Source organism: Protopterus annectens, chromosome 16.part0 (genome assembly GCF_019279795.1).
Source record: "Protopterus annectens isolate FY-2018-M chromosome 16.part0, PAN1.0, whole genome shotgun sequence".
In the NCBI taxonomy this organism is placed as follows: Eukaryota; Metazoa; Chordata; order Ceratodontiformes; family Protopteridae; genus Protopterus; species Protopterus annectens.
This window is the reverse complement of record NC_056750.1, coordinates 320,997,378-321,017,179: the sequence shown is the minus strand read 5'-3', so window position 1 is coordinate 321,017,179 and position 19,802 is coordinate 320,997,378. Positions and strand designations below refer to the sequence as shown.

The window sequence follows — 19,802 nt, the reverse complement described above, 5'->3', positions numbered from 1 at the left end:
AAATAAATGCCAAACCATAAGCATTGATCTGTAATGGTACTTCACAAGTTGCAGTTTACCTTTTGGAGAGGGTACCAGCAAGTTTTACAACCTAGGATCTGTTGGATAGCCAATTTGCAATCCAGTGTGTGTGTGTATCATGGGGGTTTAGATTTAGTCAGTTTTTTTTAATACTAGCATGGGGAAATAGCATCAAAAAAACTGTGGCTCTAGCATGTCAAGATAAGCAGCTTGCACAGAGTGAACACTGTCCAGCGCCTCTGTAACCTTTTCATAGAAACCTATTAGGTTCAGAAGGCAGGACTGCCCTCCACAAAACTAAACTCATAGATCTAGCTATATGTTCCATGACTTTGCATATAGGGCTGGTGAGACTAATCTGCCTATAATTACCTTGGTCTATGGGAGTGTCATCACTGTTTTCTAGGCATCAGGTCCAAACCCTGTGTTTAGGTTGAGGTCGAACAGTTTAAGAGGCCCAGATACTGAATGTTTGGCAGTAATGAGAATACAGCCTTGTATGTTGTGTGGTCCCGTGGAAATATTATTTTTCGCCTTTAATGGGAATTATAAGACTTGTTCCAAAGTGATTTCAGGGGAAAATAAGTTTTCAGGGACATTAGGAGCAGTAATGTAGGTAGGTAGGGTAATGTTAGCACTGAATTTGTGTGCTAATGTTTAAACTGTGTCATTTGGGATGGACTATATGATGATGATATAGATGAGCTCAGTGCATCATTCAGTATTAGCTGCAGTAGGAAATTAAAGAACAAAGAAAGATTTGTCATTTCCTTTATCTGTAATGACCTTAAGCTCATATTCTGCTTTGAATTTTCTAGTAGTACGCTTAATTTCCTGGCTGGTGTGTTTTAAGGATGGTCCAAAGATTAAGGGAATGGGGGTTTTCATTATTTTTCCTTTTGTTATACAGTTTACCAATGTGGGAATTCCACCAGAGAAGTTTATTCCTGAATTTACCATTATGTTTAGGGCAGATAGGTAATGAGTTTTCTACGCAGCTGTTTAGCTGCTGATAAAATGCAGAGGTAATGCAGCAGCTCTCTTAACTGGGTACATTTGCATCTAATTGTTGGGAATTGTGTATAGGTTTTCTAGAAGCTGAAGTAGGTTTGCCTTGGTGAGACCCTTGATGGTCTCATTTGGTGGGGTGGTACCACTAGGCCTGATAGAGGATGTCTGACTTGTGGTTAGAGTTGGATTTAACCAGGGATAAGGAGATGAGAGTGAAGTAGAGGCAGGAGCGAGATTTATAAGAGCCAGGTCAAGGATGTTAAAACCTCTATTTGGTAGTTTTTACAATTTGCTTTAAAAACACTTGGTATTAAAATCTAGCTAGTGCTGAACATCTCCATTATTATAGGTGTTTGAATACCAGTTAATGTTTGAGTAAAGACCTCAACAAGGTCATTGGTTTGATATTTAATCCATACCTCTCAATCTCTCAGTGGAGGAAATTTGGACAAAGACCCAAAGTCAAGGACATATTGTAAATATTGCTCTTAAAAACTTAGAAAGTTGCTAGAATAACAGGATCTGCATTAGCATGCATTTCTGAAGGTTATGAAGTCTGAAACCTCAAATATTTGTCATTATGTGCTGACTTCAGTATTAAGTGATTTGCCAGGAAAAAAAACACAATTTTCATGAGCAACAGAACAAAAATATTAAGCAAATTTCTGGATATTCTGTGAAATTCTGGACAGTTGAGCAGTATGACTTAACCCCTCAGCTGTATTAAAGGTAATTTCTTTGACGAACATAGATGGGGATCTGTAGCTAGCAATGAAGTGATAGCTGGATTTTTTAATGGTGATTTAGGGTCGTGGCTTATTTGACATGAGGTGATGGTGGTTGATGTTTGATCAATGTCTTCCTTGGCAGATTGTTCAACCTTAATATGGGCTGAGCTGCCTCATCCCTTTGCCCGCAAAGTAGTGGGACTTAAAAGTCCAGCTTTTCAATCGCTGTGGAAAAGTCGGTTACTTCCAGATTTTCCACGGCACTTAATTTTCATCACCAACCAGGACCTGCAGGCAGTGCTGTTCCCTGTTAGGTCTGGGTGTTTTAAATCGTGCAGCAATTGGCTGCAATTCATGAAGGGGGTGGGAATTGGAAGGAAGAGCCCTACAAAGATAGTGGTTGTGGATTTAGTTTTAGCACTTCTACAGCCGCTAAAGAATGAGATTTCTTTTTTTCCCCTTCCTAACAGCCATGCCAGCTAGCCATCCATGCATTCATCCATCCAGCCATTAAGCGATCCATTAGTTCATATATCCAGCCATTAATCTATCTGCCCAGCCATTAATCTATCCAGCTAGCTACTCCCACCAACCAGCTAGCTACTCCTGCCGCCAGCCATCCAGCCAGCTAGCTAGCAACTCCAGCAGCCAGCCAGCTGGTGTGCCTATAAAAGCATCTCCTTCACCACTGTTGTGGTGATGTCACAGTAGAGTGTGGCAAGTGTCATATTGTCCACACCCCTATGTCCCACTTTGACCCGCTTAAAAGGTGGCAACCCTATTCAACCTCGATTTCCAGAGCATTCTTGATGATGTCACATGATGACATCAACTCTCACTGATCTTTCAGACTCACTTTTGTAGCTACATCTTCAGAAGTTACCATAGCTGTAATTCTTTTAGCCTAATGTTTGTGCTCTCTCCTCATCACTAATCACAGAATGGCGGATTGTTGGCAGGACCCAAGGGCGCAGGCTTCCCTGAGCCAGACTGTTCAGCCTGTATATTATTGAGGTTCATTGCTTGCAGTCTTTGTTTAAATGCTTCAAATGCATTTGTTTACTATTTAACCTTGCACTACTTATTGAAAACTAGTGAGTTTGTAAGCAGACCTTTCAGCTGTCCTTGATTTTGTCTCATAACTTTTACCCTGTCCCTGGTAGAATTTCTAATTTTCTGGTAAATCACTGAGGATCAGTCAGTCAGCAGTGCTAGACATAAGATTTTCATACTTACTGCTTTGAAAATGAATGTTGATACAAAAGTAGTTGTAATTTAAGTGAATTAGAGTAATAATTAACAATTGTCTCTGATTTTTGGCCAATGTCAAGTGCCCATTTTTTTGTCTTTCTCCTGAATTCTTAAGTAAAGAAGTGAAATTAGGTATGTTTGTAAGTTTAAAAAGAAAACTATGGTCATAAGCTGGTTTGGAAAAAAAAATCCTGAATTTGAGGTCATAGTAGCAATTTCTCTAAGGTCATCTGTTTTATTTGGGAGGCAGGCTTAATACATGAATACTGGTGCTGCTGTGAACTTTGTCTTGACTTTTCATTTTGCTAAGTCAATTAACCAGCTAGACAGATTGACTTCATCTTGTGTGTGTGTAAAACAAACAACCTGTTTACACCTTGCCCCCCCCCCCCTTCCAAAAAAGGTAATTGTAAGTGCTCTGTTTCTTTTACAGTACAGTGCCCCATGTCCATTGCCGGGTCTGCCAGCCTTTACTTGCTCCCTCGGTGTTACTCTATGGACTGGAGCCAGAGCAGATCTTAAGTGTGTTGTGTCATCCAACTTTGGCCTTTAAAAACCTGCCCAATACTCCCTTCCCCCTTTTGTATAGTTGTGTGGTCATGTCCAGGAGAGGGTCATGCACTGGGGACATGTGGAGTATCGCACGGCATTTGAACTTCGGAACTGATGCAGTATTCAAATTTTGGACTTCCAGGCAAGGTTGTAAGTTGAAAGGGTGTAAGTAGAGGAGCACTTGTAGTTTAACAGCCACTAATTCATTGAATTGCATTAATCTGCTAGTCATAAAGCTGAAAACATGAGTCATTAGGTTCAGTGCATTTGTGGTACAGCCAGTCTCAGCAGTACCTAATGTAAATAAATGTCTGGGTTATAGATATTTCTTTATAAAATCCTTCCTGGCTTGAGTTCAGTCTGGGTTATTTATTAGTCAAATATAGTATTTGATAAACAACAACAAAGTGTTAAGTTTAAAAGGAGTAATTTTTTTTTTAAATCTGAACATGTTTGATAGGAACACACTAGCTAATAGCTGCGGGACTGGAATTCGTTCCTCAACCAGTGATCCTAGTAGAAAGCCTCTTGACAGCAGAGTTCTCAATGCAGTCAAATGTAAGTAGTTACTGATTTATTATTGAACTAATATACTGTACATTAAAAAATGAGCATCAGTGTTTTTACATGGGTTATTTTAATTGTAACAAAAGCATTGACAATGCATGTTGTCAAATGATGTCTTGTCATTCCAGGTGGGGTGTTGGAGTAGTAGTTGAAGAGTGTGTGGTTAAAATCAGGAAGTCTGAAGTAGGAAAATGGACGCAAGTTATTTTAACTGCATTTCAAGTACTGGGAATGAGCAACTTCCTTAAGATGCAGAGTAGAATGGTTACCAGCCAGTTAAGTCTGTGCACTATGACATTACTGTGTTTGATAGAAGTATCCGTCAGCATCACTGCAATTTTATGGTAGGTGCTATGGAGTAGTTTTCCTGTTGCATCTGACTATGATGCCATAGTACAGCTTATGTTTACCCATTTCATTTTTGAAGGAAATATTAGTATAGGTTCATAGGTTGGTACTAGGCTATCGGCCCTAAGGCCTGTACAAGCCTAGCCATAACAATTCCCTGGATATTTCTTCCCACAATATTTACTTCCCTGGACCCCTGTCTAGCAGGGCGACTGACTTGATCCCTGGGGTGAATTTCCTGTCTCCCATCCAATCATCAAGGTTCCTTTTGAAGAGGGCCAAAGAGGCTCTCTGCTTGACATGTATGGGCGGTCTATTCCAGAGTATGGGGAGTCTCTGGGTCAGGAACCTATCCTATAAGCCACATAACCACTTTAAGTACCATCCTTTTTAAAGGAACAGGAAAAATCATATTGAAAAAACAAAGTTCAAGTTCTAGTCTTAGAACTAAGGGCATTGTACATGCTGTGTCTGACTGTAGTTCATAATGAGATGCAGCTTATTGGATTGCTGTTCCTGGTTTTGTAGCACAAAGGACTATGGCTGCGTATTGTTGAAAGTATGTTCCAGGGTTTGATTCCTTTAGTTGCCATTTGTATAACATGCAGTTCAGAGAAGTTGATTTTTTACATAGTAATGTGCCAAGGTTGGCCCTAACATTAGTAATTTTGTCTAGTGGTCTTGAATGTATTAATTTATTAATTATGTTAAACTTTGAGGATTAGTAACACGCAAGAGCCCCTTAAACAAGCAAGTCATGAGAGATGTTTCTTGCAGCAGACTTGTTTTAGAACTACCATAAGTACTGCTGGTAAGACACGTGGAAGGCAGTGGTCCGAGAGCAAAGTGAGTGAAATCCTGTGAAGCCAGTGATTGTAACTCTGCTCTGAAGCTGTCCAGTGTAAGGCTTGATTGGCTGTAGCAGGTGTTGTCATAACCTGAGGTTGTAGTATGTATTTGCCTTATACTTCATATATTTAATGCCAACAGGGCAGATTTAATAAAAAAGGACTGCATACATTTGACATAAATCTGTCTTACTGTCATTTTTTTAATTTCTCCAAATCTTTTGGGAATCTAATACCATGATGGGAATGGACCCTGTTCCTAAGTCAAAGTACAGTTAAAGTTCATGAAATTAGTATTTTGTCTTTGTCAGCCAAACGTGCTCTTCACAGCACCCGCAATGTGCCCAGGATTGACTCCTGTAAATTCGTTCAGGGTTACATGGATTGTAACATATCTAAATATGGTTGTAGATTATTTTCTATAAGACCCGTTGCTCCTACTATTATTGGAACTGTCTGGGTATCTTTCTTCCACATTGCTCTTGTTTCTGCCTGCAAATCCTGATATTTTATGACTTTGTGTCTCTGTAAATAAGACACTGTAGTCACTGGGTGTGGCAGTTTCGATGATCAATGCTACTTTTGTCTTCTTTTCATGGACCAATATATCCGGTTTTCTTGCATCTATCTTTTGAACTATTGGTAATGGGTGATCCGTGTGACATAAATTTCATCATATTCTATGATGCTTTGTGGCTCATGTTTCTAGGGTTTTTCAGCCACTTCAATACCATAATTTTTTGCACAATCCCCAGTGCAAAAGTCTTGCCACATTATTCTGTCTTTCAGTATACAGTCCTTCTGCCATTAGTATGTCGGAACTAGTGACGAGATATGATACTCTTTCTAATTCGGTTTTACAAAGCCTACATTTGTCTGTTTCTCGCACATGTTCAATGGACTTTGTAAACGAGTGTGTATGTAGCCCATTATCTTGGGCCTCCAATATTAACCTTTCATCTCTTGGTTTGAATTCACCTCTCCTTGACCATTCTTGCATTCGTTCCTGAGCAACATGAGGGTCTTCCAGAAGTTTTCTGTACTTGCAACTATATTTATGCATTTTCCACATTTATTGCCTTCTTAGCTTGTCCCTTCACCTTATATTCTTTCTTTTGTTTTTTTGCACATTCAGTTGCTGCCTGATTTTTATGTACTTCTGGTTTGATTTCCATTCCTGCCTGACGCCGATATGCTTCTGCTAGATTAAGCAGAGAAGTCCTCTTAGATTTGTTCTCCTCGTACTTCAAAACTTTCACTACGTTTGGGTCTCGTGAAGTCAGCAGATGTGTGGAGTCCCACGATTGCAGATCTATATATGTAATCAATTTCAAGGAGGCCCATCCCTTCTTCGGATAGGGAAATATATAATCTTGGTATGCACTGATTTTTATAAATCATTTGGTGAGCATGAAGAACCCTTTTTTTCCTATGTAATCTATCCAGCATGTTTTGGGGCATGTCAGTCACTCCAAAATTGTAAGTGAGGACAGGAAGAAAAAATTGGTTTACCCGCTTGGATTTTGTTAATTGTAAATGCTGTTTTCCGGATTAATTTAAGTGTTCTAAACTATTCCTTACTAAGTTTTATTTGCATTTGCTCGTGTTTTATTGTTGATCCTTCATCAATTCCCAAATATTTATACACTCTCTCTTGCTCAAGTTCTTCTATATCACATTCTCATCCCAAACTGATGTTTACCTGTTGCTGCAGTTTTCCTGCTTTAAAGGTTGCCTTGCTAACCCTTATCATATATCTCTACTTTAATCTCTTCTACCTTACTCACTCTTAATAATGGCCCTCAACTTATCCACACAGCTTATACTCTCATTACTACTCTTTACTACTCTCTTCTCTACCTACCTCCTTTCCTTCGTAGAATACCCACTCAACATTCAACCCATCAATAAACAAAAACTTACTTCTACCTTCCACACTCCTCTCAGTTCATTCCTAAATGTCAATTCCACCTTTAGCTACAACCTAGCCAAATTCCATAGGCACTGTCACCTCACCTACACCCTATCTTCAAATAAAAAAGTAAAACCTCTAACCCTTCTAAAGAGCAACCTTACACCTACACCTGATGATTCTACCTTAAAAGACGGTGATGTTCACCCCAACCCTGGCCCCATGAATCCTTCTCTACAAACATCCAGACCAACCTCCAATAACACCCTTCTCTTAGGGCATCTTAACATACGCAGTGTAAACAACAAAGTACCCTACCTACATGCTCTCCTAGATACTCACAGTTTTGACATTCTTTGTCTCTCCGAAACCTGGCTTAAGCCAGCCACCAAAGACACTGAAATTATACCCCAAGGCTATAATATACTAAGGCTTGACCGTACTAAACGAAAGGGTGGTGGAGTAGCAATTCTGTTTAAAAATCACTTCAACATCTCTACCCTGTCAGCCTGTCCAACCCAGGACAGTAAAGTGGAAGCCATCATTACTAAACTCCAACTAAATGCAAAGAAAGCCCTTTACATCATCTGTATGTATATACCTCCTGGCAACAATATACCTATCTTAGAAGACTTTCTTAGTTGGGTTTCCATCAACTACCCCCAAGAAACTATAATTCTTGGTGACTTTAATATAGACTGGAATACCATCAACACTGACAATCCCACCTCTCACATCAACCTAAATGGTTTCACCCAAACCATTACCTCTACTACAAGGCTTAACAAACCAAGTAAAAAACAAACCATTTTAGACTGGATACTCATAAACAAAGTTAACATCACATACAGTGTAGGTACTTTGCCTGATGACCTCAGTGATCATTGCTTAACCTTTATCACAAGAGCGAAGAATGACTATCCACACCTCCCTAATATTAGAAGTATACGATCTACCAAACACTTTAAAACTGACCTATTTCAAAACAAACTCAGAGCTTGTAACTGGAACCCCTTAAAAATACTTCCACTTAACGAAGCAGTATTATTCTTCAATTCTACTTTTCTTTCCATTCTGAATAAACATGCTCCTGACTAGAATGAGGTCAAATACAGCCCCATGGCTCTCAAATGAAACTTAAGAAACTTATCCTCTCTAAAAACAAGGTTTGGGCCAAATGGAGGTGCCATAGAATCAACTCTGATTTCCTTCATTTTCGTCAACTAAGAAACCTTACCAAAAAAGCTATAATAAATGACAAAAGAAAGCTTTACTGTGAACTACAAGAAACCCATTTTAATAAACCAAAACAATTTTGGTCTTCTATCAATAGACTCCTTTCTCCAGGTACAGCCAAAACTCCCTCCCCACTAAATGCTGACCCAGACACCCCTGACCAAACTGCCAATGCTTTTAACTCCTTCTTTACTGAAATCATTCAATCTCTTGCAAGTCAACTGAACACTAATAACTTCTACCCTCCAAACATTCTAGCAAACTCTTCCTACAACTTCTCTCTACAACCTGTCTCTACCTCTTTCATCCACCGACTTATCCTCAAACTGAAACCTTGTACCCCTCTGCTGACAAGCTTCCCTCCCTTTTTCTGCAAAAGGCTGCCAAAGAAATTGCCTACCCAATAACTATACTTATAAATAGAACCATCCAAGAAGGAACTATCCCTGACATCTGGAAAGTCTCTCATATTATCCCACTACACAAAGGCGGTAACTCTATCGACTATTCTAACTTTAGACCAATTGCACTTCTCTCACCTTTAGCAAAGATTATGGAGAAGTGTATTCATCAACAACTTGTTCAATGTCTCTCCCTACACAATATTATAGCTAACTGTCAACATGGTTTTAGACCCCACCATAGCACCACCACTGCCCTCCTTTCCTTTGTTGATACTATCAACAGCAATCGCAATAATAACCTTTTCTCTTCAGCACTATTCATCAACCTTTCAAAAGCTTTTGACATGGTTAACCACTCTTCTTTAATTAATATTCTGGAATCCCTCTCATTTGATAAACTTTCCATAAAATGGTTTAGTTCATATCTCTGCAACAGACAACAAGCCGTTCTTTGGGACAACCACATCTCCTCCTTATTGCCCATTTCTATTGGAGTCCCTCAGGGCTCTATTCTTGGCCCACTTCTCTTCTCCCTCTTTATTAATGATCTCCACTCTGTTATTCCGCAAGCCACCTGCATTCAATACGCTGACGACTCCACAATTATTTGTTCAGCAACCTCATCTTCTGACCTAATCACACTAACCCAAACTATCTTCAACACAGTAGAAACATGGTTTACTAGACGATACCCCCTCCTTAATGCTAAAAAAACTAAACTTCTCCTCTTCACCCCCACCACTCGTACCTCCCCACTACATTTTACCATCCTGTCTAACAACAATACTGTCATCTCTCCAGACTCTACAACTAAACTGCTTGGAATAATCTTTGATAACAATCTCTCTTTTGATCAACACATCAACAACACCATCAAATCTGTAAACAGAAAGATGGGAGCCTTATACCGGATCAAACCATTTCTCACCCCATCAGCTAGAGCTACTATTGCCCACTCCCATCTTATATCCACTCTCTTTTATGCCTCTCCTATCTTCACTAACCTCAAGAAATCTAACCTAAACAAACTAGCAACTTGCTACAATAACATTGCCCGCTTCGCCACTGGCAACCCCTTCAGAACCCATCTACTATTGCCCACTCCCATCTTATATCCACTCTCTTTTATGCCTCTCCTATCTTCACTAACCTCAAGAAATCTAACCTAAACAAACTAGCAACTTGCTACAATAACATTGCCTGCTTCGCCACTGGCAACCCCTTCAGAACCCATCACTGCCTTAATTTGAAACTTCTAGGCTGGCTAGAACTACAAAACTATCTTACACTCACACAACTCTCTATTGCCCACAAAATTTTGTACCAACCTGATAACACCCCTATTCTTTCACAGCTTTTACCCCGTTATAACAATCTTACCTCCCTTCGCTCCTCTTCTAAACTCTTGACCAAACCCATAAAAGCTCACAACTTAGCTGGTGACTCACTATTCACTAATACCACAGGCCGAGTATGGAATTTACTACCTAGGGATATAACACTAATCACATCCCTACCCCTCTTCAAACAACAAATCAAACTGTACTTCCAAAATCACTGGCATTGCTCATGTAGTACACCTGACTAACTTCCCTCCCCCCCTCTCCTGACCTTTAACCTCACCTTGTGCTTAATATCCAGCATATACCTTTCCTTTCCCTTGAAGCCACTCTATGTTCTGACCTATTTCTCTTACCTCTCCCATATCCTCATGTTTGTCTTTCTTTTTTTCTCTCATTTCTTGACTTCTATCTCTTCCCTATCTTCTTACATTACTTTTTTTTTTTCCTCCTTCTCCTCCCACTTTCTTTTTTTATTTCTTATTGTAGTAGGAGCCATATGGCATAGCCTGTTTGTAATTATTAAGAAGCCCTTGAAACTGTCCTATCTCTAGTCAGGACTTTTAATGATGGTGTGCCTTACTTTTTGTGAATTTTATCACCAAGTTTATTATTATCAATTTGTATTTGTTTTATTACTAATGTTGTCTGACTTTTATTCTATGTGTTTATTAATAGTATGTCTCTGTTATGTTCTATGTGGAGCTTTTCTCCCCGGGCCTCTACTGAAAATGGAAATATATCCAGCTAGACTAGCCCGGTCAACAAATGTAAAATAAAATAAAATAAATTTAGCAAGACCAAATGACATTCTTATATCATCTGAAAAAGTTGACAGCTTGCAGTTGTGATTTTAGTTCCTCATCTGATGAGCTATAGAGTTTTAAATCATTGACAGAAAAGAAGTGTCTTTATACTTGGTTGTTTTTTAGGAGCAAAATTATAGCCATGGCCTAAGCTGTTAAGTGAATAGATTAATGGGTAAGGGCAAGGCAGAGTAGCAATGGTGACAGTCACCCTGGAATATCCCCCTTTTAATTTTTATCCCTGGGATAATAATTTGTCCTTTATCATGGCTTAATTACAAAGTGGTCTGCCACTGTTTCATGCTCACTGTAATGTTGTCGATCAGTGTAGGGTGTATCTTACACATTTTTAAACACTCTTTTATAGGTTCATAGGTTCATACTAGGCTATCTGCCCTAGGGCATTTATAAGCCTAGCCAGAGTGCGTTTGGCTTTCACCACCCATTTTAAATTAATTTTGCTATGCCCTTTTTCGAGGTTAGTATACTGTGCCTCTGTCTAACAGTGACACAGAAGTGATACCCGGGATAAACCTACGATCTCCCATCCACTCATCAAGATTCCTCTTGAAGAGAGTCAATGAGGGACTCTGCCTAACCTGGACTGGGATTTTATTCCAGAGTGAAGGGAGCCTCTGGGTTATGAATCTGTCCCTCCAGCATGTCCTATTTATTTCAGTGCTGAGGTTCAAGTCTCTTGAGCTCGTAGCTCGATGGGATTTGGATTTTCTGAGGTACAGCATGTCCATTAATTCCGGGTTGGACATGGCTTTATACGTCAGGCACAGATCGCCTCTGAGCAGGCGGTATGCCACTGAGTAGAGCTGGAGTTTCTTTAACCGGGCAGCATATGGCATATGTTTGAGCCCTTTGATCCTCTTGGTGAGGTACTTTTGGGGTCTTTCCAGTTGCTGCAGGTGTCTGGTAAGGTATATCCCAAAAGGGGCATTGTACTCAATTATGGGCCTGATGAGGGATGAGTAAAGAGGCATGATGACCTCCCCTGATCTAGATGTGAATCCCTTTATGATTAGGTGGGCTATATAAAATGTTTTTCTAAACACTTTGGCCACGTGGTTGTCAAATGAGAGATTGCTATCAACTTGGGTCCCCAGGTCCCTAATTATTTCTTCTGTACTTAATGGATTACCACCTATGTGGTAATTTGTGGGCACTGTTTTGCCAAAGGGATGACTATACACTTTTTGGCGTTTAGCTTGAGGCCATGGCTCTGGCACCAGTTGTCTGTTTCTATGAGGCCCTTTTGGAGGATGCTTGTGTCTGCTGGAGAGCCGATTATGGCGCCCAGTTTTCAGTCCTCTGCGAACTTGGTCAGCCACAGTCCTTCCGTGTTGGCCTGTACCTCCGAGAAATATATACCGAACAAGAGAGGTCCCAGGACTGAGCCTTGTGGGGACGCCACTTGTAACTGGTTTGGAGTCTGACATGGCTCCAGCAATTCTAACCATGTGGGTTCTGTCCTTGTGCCAGTTTGCAACCCATCTAGTGATATAGGGGTTTATATTTAAGCTGGTGAGCTTATCTATAATCCGTAGTTTTTTGCTAATACTGATCAGAGATGCCTTCCCTTTTTGGGATTTTGCTCTATCATGTAGTAGCTTCCTCCTATTGTATAGTTTGTTTATGGCTGGGGTCCACCAGACAGAACGTCTACCTTTGGAGGATTGGGTCTTGGTTTTATTTGGGATTGCATGATCCATGCATTCCTGAAGGTGTTCAGAGAATGCATTTATAAAGGATTCTGCGGTCTGGGCTGTATTTTCCACAGGCCCGGGGGCTTTGAAGGATTCCACCTCGGTTTTGAGGAGTGTGAAATTTGCTTTAGAGAAGTTTTTCACTGTGGTTTTCAGGGCAGGGTGTGGAGTCGGGATGTGAATATCCAGTGAGATTAGTTTATGGTCTGATCTTACCAGTGAGGGATACACTTCTGGTCTGGAGCATAGAGTCCCCATGTTGGTGATGATCAGGTCCAGTATGTTTTCCCCTCTTGTGGGAGTGGTAACAAGTTGTTCCATAGCATTTGAGTTTATAAATTCTAGGAACCTTTGGGCTAGGGTGTTGGAGCTAGAGTAATGCTCCCAGTCTATGTTTGGGTAGTTGAAATCGCCCAATATAATAGTGTTTGGAGAGACCTTCATATTTTCTAGTGTTCTCAGGAAGGCCGAGTGGGGTTCCTGGGTTTGGGAGGGTGGTCTGTAGCAGGCTATAAACTAGAAGGCAGTTTTACCCACTGTTAGTTGCACATGGATAGTCTCTGATGCTTCATGCTGTGCCACCAACCTGGAGGTGTGGGTATCTTTGACGAATATTGATACTCCCTCTCCTTTTGTGGTTCGGTCCAAGTTTTGGGGCCGAAAAGCATGGTATGAGGTATAACCTGGTAGTGCTGAGGTGCTCTCGGGAGCTTTGAACCAGGTTTCTGTTACTGCACAGATATCGATGTTCTCCATGCTAAGGAGAGTTTTGAGTGCGTGCATCTTGAGGTTTAGACTTCTGGCGTTGAGTAGCATTACTCTTGGTTTCTTATCCCTTGTGATACCTATGGAGGTGGGTTTGTCTTTTGAGCCTTGCCTAAAAAAGGCACTATGGGGGTAGCAAGAGCCTTTTGCCAATATCCAAAAGCCCAGGGGTGACAGGTGGAAGCCGTCCCTAGCGAAGCATCATGGCTTGTTGAGCATGTCATCCCAGGCTGACAGGCATTGGATCCCCTTTGAATGACACCAATACTTAAGCCAATTGTTGAAACTGATCATCTTGTCTTCATATTGTGGCATCATTCTTGGTGAGGGTAAGATGCTACTCAAGGTCAGGGTCATACCGGCCTGGGCTACATGCTCAGAGAGCTCCTCTATGACTCTTTTCATGTAGTCCAGGGAGGTACGTCTCAGGTAATTCACACCAGCATGGACAATGACTGAGTCATATTTGTACTTGCCTTGGAGTGACCTGAGTGCTTGTGTTATGTGGCGGATCCTAGCGCCTGACAGGCAGCTCACCGTGACCTTCTCCTTGTTCAGCCTGGTCAGTGTGCCTGACGATAAAGTCACCTATTACAAGTGTATCAGGTGTGTTGTTTATCCTTAAGGGCTGTGACTGTTCGGCACACTGGCTTTGTGAGCTATGTGTTGCACGTGTTTTGTTTTGGGGTAGCGGTTGCTTGGGTGTCTGCTTTGGAGGTCTCTGCTGCTTAGGCCGATTTTTATTTAGAGCCTCCGAGTATGTTTTTGTGTGTTTACGTGTTTGGTTTGCTGTCGTGGTAGGTCTATGTGAGACTGGAATTGTAGTGTGTGTGGTTTCCTTCTCCTCCTGACTGGTTTCGCCAGTACTGAATTGAGAGAGCTTAGCCTCCAGTATGGCTATATGGTTGCATCTCTCACATGTGTTGGAATTTGTTGGGAGGAGGAGAGGGTTGTTTGTGTACATGAGGCAGTTGTAACATTGCCTCAAGATTCCCAGATTCACCAGCTGGACCGGAGAGGAGATTGACAACTGACCTTTGGACATGCTAGAATAGTATTGGGAATTCCTTTATAATTGAAAAAAAAGGGCCAATGGGGAACGGAGGTACTCAAGGGGAGTTTGTGAGGATGTAGTGCTTTTAATATTTTAGTGCTGACTTATATAATTACTTTAGTGAGCAAGTGCCAGGTAACTTAAATGCAATGTGTTACAGGTAACTTAAATACAAAAATGACAAACAGTAACTTTCTTTCAAGTGAAACAAGGAAATAAGTACAGTAAGCAATGCAGATATCACTAGGGATCCACAGAAGCACTGAAAAGCCACGTTTTATGTGGAATTAGCGTTTCAGGGAAATAAGCAAACAAACAACAAGCATACAAATAAAGCTAGATTCAGCAGGCCTGGATCTAGTCTATGCTACAGCAAACAAGGTGTACCAATTTCAGTAAGAAACAGTTCAGATATGCAGGCACTATAAGCCTTTAACCAGAAATTCCCAGCTCAGAAGGGCAGAGTCCAGCCTCTCCTCCCACAAGAGTGCAGACCACGAACCTTCTTAATGTAAAATAACTGGCCTGAAGCCCAAGTGCTTAAACCAGAACTAATACACTTTTAGAATAACAGACACTGAGCCCTCAATCAGCAGTTCCCAACTTAGAAGGATGTAAGCTACCTGTCCTGCCACCACAGTGCAGGCCACAAACCTTCCTAATGTAAAACAACTGGTCTGAAGCCCAAGTGCTTAATCCAAAAGACTTAGAATGATAGCTACACTTTAATCAAGTTACTACCAAGCAGTAATAAATACAATTGAATACTTTTAAGAATGCCTGGATTAGTGCTCAAGTTATACAAACAAAGCTAGATTCAGCCGGCCTGGATGTAGTCTATGCTACAGCAAACAAGGTGTACTAATTGTGGTGGGATACCATCAAATGCTTTTTTGTAGTCAATACATGACATACTTAGATTCTTCCCCTTTTTACAGTTCTCCACTATGACTTTAACAACAAATGATTCTTTGTTCCATATGACTTTCTTTTATTGCCCTTTTGTTCTCCTGCCATAATTGAGTTTTCTTCTAAATGACTATTGACTCTGTCAGAATCAGTTCCTGTGTATAGTTTATACGTTGTTGGAAGGCAAGTTATTGGCCTATAATTTTTAGGGTAGCTTTCAAGTTCACTCTCAAGTAGGAGCATTGTTTTTTCTGTTAGCCTGGTTGGTGTCTGTTCAGGGTGTGCATATAAATAGTTCTTATTCATGGCTAAATCTTCGTGCAAAGATGTTAATACTTTTAACCAAAAGTTAGGTACTGCATCTGGGCCTGGGGTTTTCCAATTAGAGGCTTTTCTTTACTTTCTTTCAGTCTCTCTGGCTGTTACTTTATCCCCTTTCATATCTTGTATCTTTAAACTTCTTATTCTTTCTTTTACTTTTTCTATCCATTTAGCATCGTTATATTCCACAGGATCTTCATAGCTCTCCAAAATGTCTATTTCTTCTGTTTTGGTGGTCTTTCAGTTCCTTTTACCTTGTTTCCCAGTTCTCTATAAAACTTTTGGGTCATCAATAAATTGCTTATTTTGTACATTTCCTTTATATTTATCTGCGCATCTTCTAAGTTTTTTCCTCCTGTGCTGTGAGTGTTTGCAATAATGCATGATAGATCCTGGTCTGTTCTAATACTGTGCATTTCTTTTATCACGTTTACCTATCTTAGTATTTTTGTTGATCTGTTTCCTCTTCTATAGCCTTCAAACAGTGACACTTCTTGTCTTAATTGCTTTGTAGTTTTCTCTATTTGATACTTCCATGATGGTATTCGATTTCTCCCCTTCCTTTCCCTCACTACTCTGTGTTCTTGTGGTAAAACTTTATCAGTTATTAATTTAGGTGCACAGTAATATATCCTGTTTACTTCTGTTATATCTCATGGATCAGTTGTAATTATAGTGCTCATTTGTTTTATCAAACTTTTGAATTTTGGAGTTTTATTGACCTTCTTCAATCTTTCTTTCATTGATCTTAATATATCTTCCTTTGTCTGTTAAATCAAGTAACTCTTCTCTTAGCTCATTTTCTTCTAAACTGAGGGCACATTTTTTGTTTTCCATTTCCTGCAGGCATTCTATAGAAAGTTATATACCATCTTTTGTGGCACAGTCTCTTCATTTTCATTCTGTGCCATCTGTTGCGCTTTCATATGGGAACTTAACTGGGCTATCATTTCCAACATGGATTGCATCAGAGTTTCCGCAGTTTCCTGTCCTCCTCTTGCTGTCTAGCTTCAAGTGAATGTTTATATTGGTTTTATGTGGAAGGCTCCAAAATATCTTCATATGGCAACTGACCAAATGCTTCCTGTTCCAGAGGTTTCCCCTTAATTGGATACCCACTGCTGTATCCTGTTGTGGTGATTTCTGAATTAGATTTTCTACACGGAATCATTCATTTCACAGGTATTCCGTAACCTCAGTTTCTGTTTAACTTCTCCATTACTAATCTCCTTTTTCTCATTTTCCTCTATCTTCTTTTTTGTATTGTAAACTTTTCCATGTCCAGATTCATTTGCCTGTATGTCTCTTCAAATATCTTTGGTGCTGCTTTTTTGTATTAGTTTTGGTTTCTCCTTTGCATAAATATTACACCATATTAAATCTCTCTCCTTTCCCCATGTCCATATTTCTTCAGATGTCTCCTGTTCTTTCTGCTTCTCCTTACTTTGGGGACTCACTGTATCATGCTGTGATGTAAACTGTGTTAGACTTTCTACACCAAATCCTTCACATTGCAGGCACTCCATAACTTTAACTTATATATTTTTTTTTAAACGTTTTACTTTACTAATTGTCTTTTCTATGTTCCCTTTTTGTGGTATTTTTTTTATTGTGAAATTTTCCATATACAGATGCCTTTGCTTGTATTTCTCTTTGAATATCTTTAGGGCTGCCTTCTTTATATTGATTAATTTGACTCTCCTTTTCATAAATATTGCACCATATCAAATCTCTCTTTCCCATGTCCATATTTCTTTATTATACTTTTCAAAAATCTCTAGGTTTTGTTGTTTATATTATCACACTTCCTCAGATGCTTTTTTTTCCAAACAGATCAAGGTTTTTTGATCTGTATAATGTTTTTCACATATCTGTTGTTTTAATGAATACAAAATTGTATTTGAAGCTTCTGACAGTTTTTCTTGTGGAAGTATTTTTCTTTCCTCTAGTTTCTCTCTCAATCGTTTTGTATATCTTGTGTCTGGAAATTCTGGGCTTTTTGCATAATAGTAACAATATATTATTTCTTTCTTATCCTTAATAGTCCACTTTACCATCCTTATGGCTGTTCTTTGGCTATCAGGTTTTGTTATTTTTGTGAACTACTACTTCCTTCTACAACGGGGGGGGGGGGGCATCCTGGCCCCATTGTAGGAATGTTTCCATATTTTGAGGATGCTACACTGTCATCTTTTCCAGTCCTGGCATCAATGTGCCTACCAGGATTGGGCACTTTTTTATTCTGGGTCTTGTGCACCCAGCTCTCTCTTTTTATTTTTAACCTACTTCTGTCTATGACATATGCTATATAAATGCTGTCTGTATATCAGTGTCATCCTGGTAAGATTTTGTGAAAAAGGGTCCACCTCACGAAGGTGCTCACCAAGACTTGAGGATGAATTCAGTTTCAGCAGTAATACTGTCCTTTACTTGCTGACTTGTCATCTCTCCATTCGGTTGCTGATCATCATTCCATTTGGACCCTGTCACTGTATATAATGAATGATGACTTGGCAGGGTAGGCTGATCTGTCAAGGTTGTGTGCACAGTTAGTGTCATTCTTTGATGCATTCAATTTCAGATAATTGCATTTAAAACCAATAGTGAATTGGTTGCAAATCATATCCAAGAGGGAAGCACACTTGCCATATGCCACTGATAGAAGGAGCGGTATAATCTGTGGAATCTGTATATCACTGTTACAACCCTCTAATTTTAGTTAGAGCTGCAAAGAGTGGCATAAACACCATTAGAATTGGTGGACCAATAGTCTTCTGGTACTCCACGGGACATAAACAAGATATTAGTTCTGAAATTGCTGTTTGGTTTGAATTCCAACTTTCTGTATAAACTCATTCTAAAGCCCTGGAGGAAAAACTACAATAGATATACAATTGCTCACTCATGATACTGCTAAGAACCCAAGCAGAAGATCATTAGTCATCCTTACTAGGGCAGTCTCAGTATAGTGGTGCATGCAAAAAACAGACTGATAGGGATCCATGAGCCTGTGAACATGGTTCAGATTGTATGTAAACATTCTTCTCAATAACTTTGCTCAAAAATGGCAGGCTCAGAATAGGGTGGTAATTATGGTGATTTGGGTACAAAACTGATTTCGTGATAAACTGGATATCTGCTTTAAAAGAAATGGGCTAGAGTAGACACCAGAGCCCAACAAGCAACTTGTCTTGGAACACCTGCGCTGGGCAGTAACTAACCAAGAAAGACAGAGATCCATTCCATTGATGACAGAGTGCATACTCAGAGACACAAACTATAAGACAAATTTGTACAGTTTTATCCGGAAAGCAGATCAAGGATTATGAAGAAGGAAGTGCAGATCTAATGGTAGCAACCTTGGCAGCAAAAAAAAAAAAAACCTCTCAGTTGTCTGACACTGTTGTGATGTAAAAGCTTTATAGGTGCTAAGACAGGACTTGACCCACAGCCTTTCTACCACCTAGATTAGCATGCTTGTTTAATTAGCTTATAGCGCTCAGTGCTTTGCACAGGAAAGCTACCTCTGTATGTGAGCTGTCAGACTTGGGTAGTGATCATAATGCTCATCCATTTCTAGCTTGCCACATCAGTATAGCTCCACCAGTGTTAGTCCCTCTTGTAGGATCTTGTCTTCAGGAAAGCTGATGTCTCCAAGTCTACAACCATCTGCAGATTTGCTCAGCATCAATTTTGTCATCAGAGAAGTAAATACCCAACAGGAGATGCCACAATATGGAGTCCTGGGGGACCCTAATACTAACAAGCCTTTTAGAGGAGAGCATGCCCCCAGTTCTCATTTGTTGGATTCGGTTCATGAGCCCATTTCCTATCCAGCAGGTTATTTAAGGGATTGCAGTTAGATTGATTAATTTGTCTATAATGCGTGAGTGTGAAATGGTATCAGAGGCCTTGGCCAGGTCAAGGTAAGTTTTGTGTACAGATTTGCCCTTATCTGGTGCATTAGAAGCTTTCAAAGAAATCCACCAGTTTAAGCATGTGGAGTCTTACCTT

General features: G+C 40.0%; 1 protein-coding gene across 1 annotated transcript in view; it reads left to right on the top strand.

Moving 5' to 3' along the window:
* NACC2 (NACC family member 2) overlaps positions 1 to 19,802 on the top strand; it is an 808,805-nt gene that overhangs the window by 766,957 nt on the left and 22,046 nt on the right. Inside the window, exon 6 of the mRNA XM_044058428.1 lies at positions 4,024 to 4,121. Coding sequence (XP_043914363.1) covers positions 4,024 to 4,121 — 98 coding nt within the window. The remainder of the gene's footprint in view (positions 1 to 4,023; positions 4,122 to 19,802) is intronic.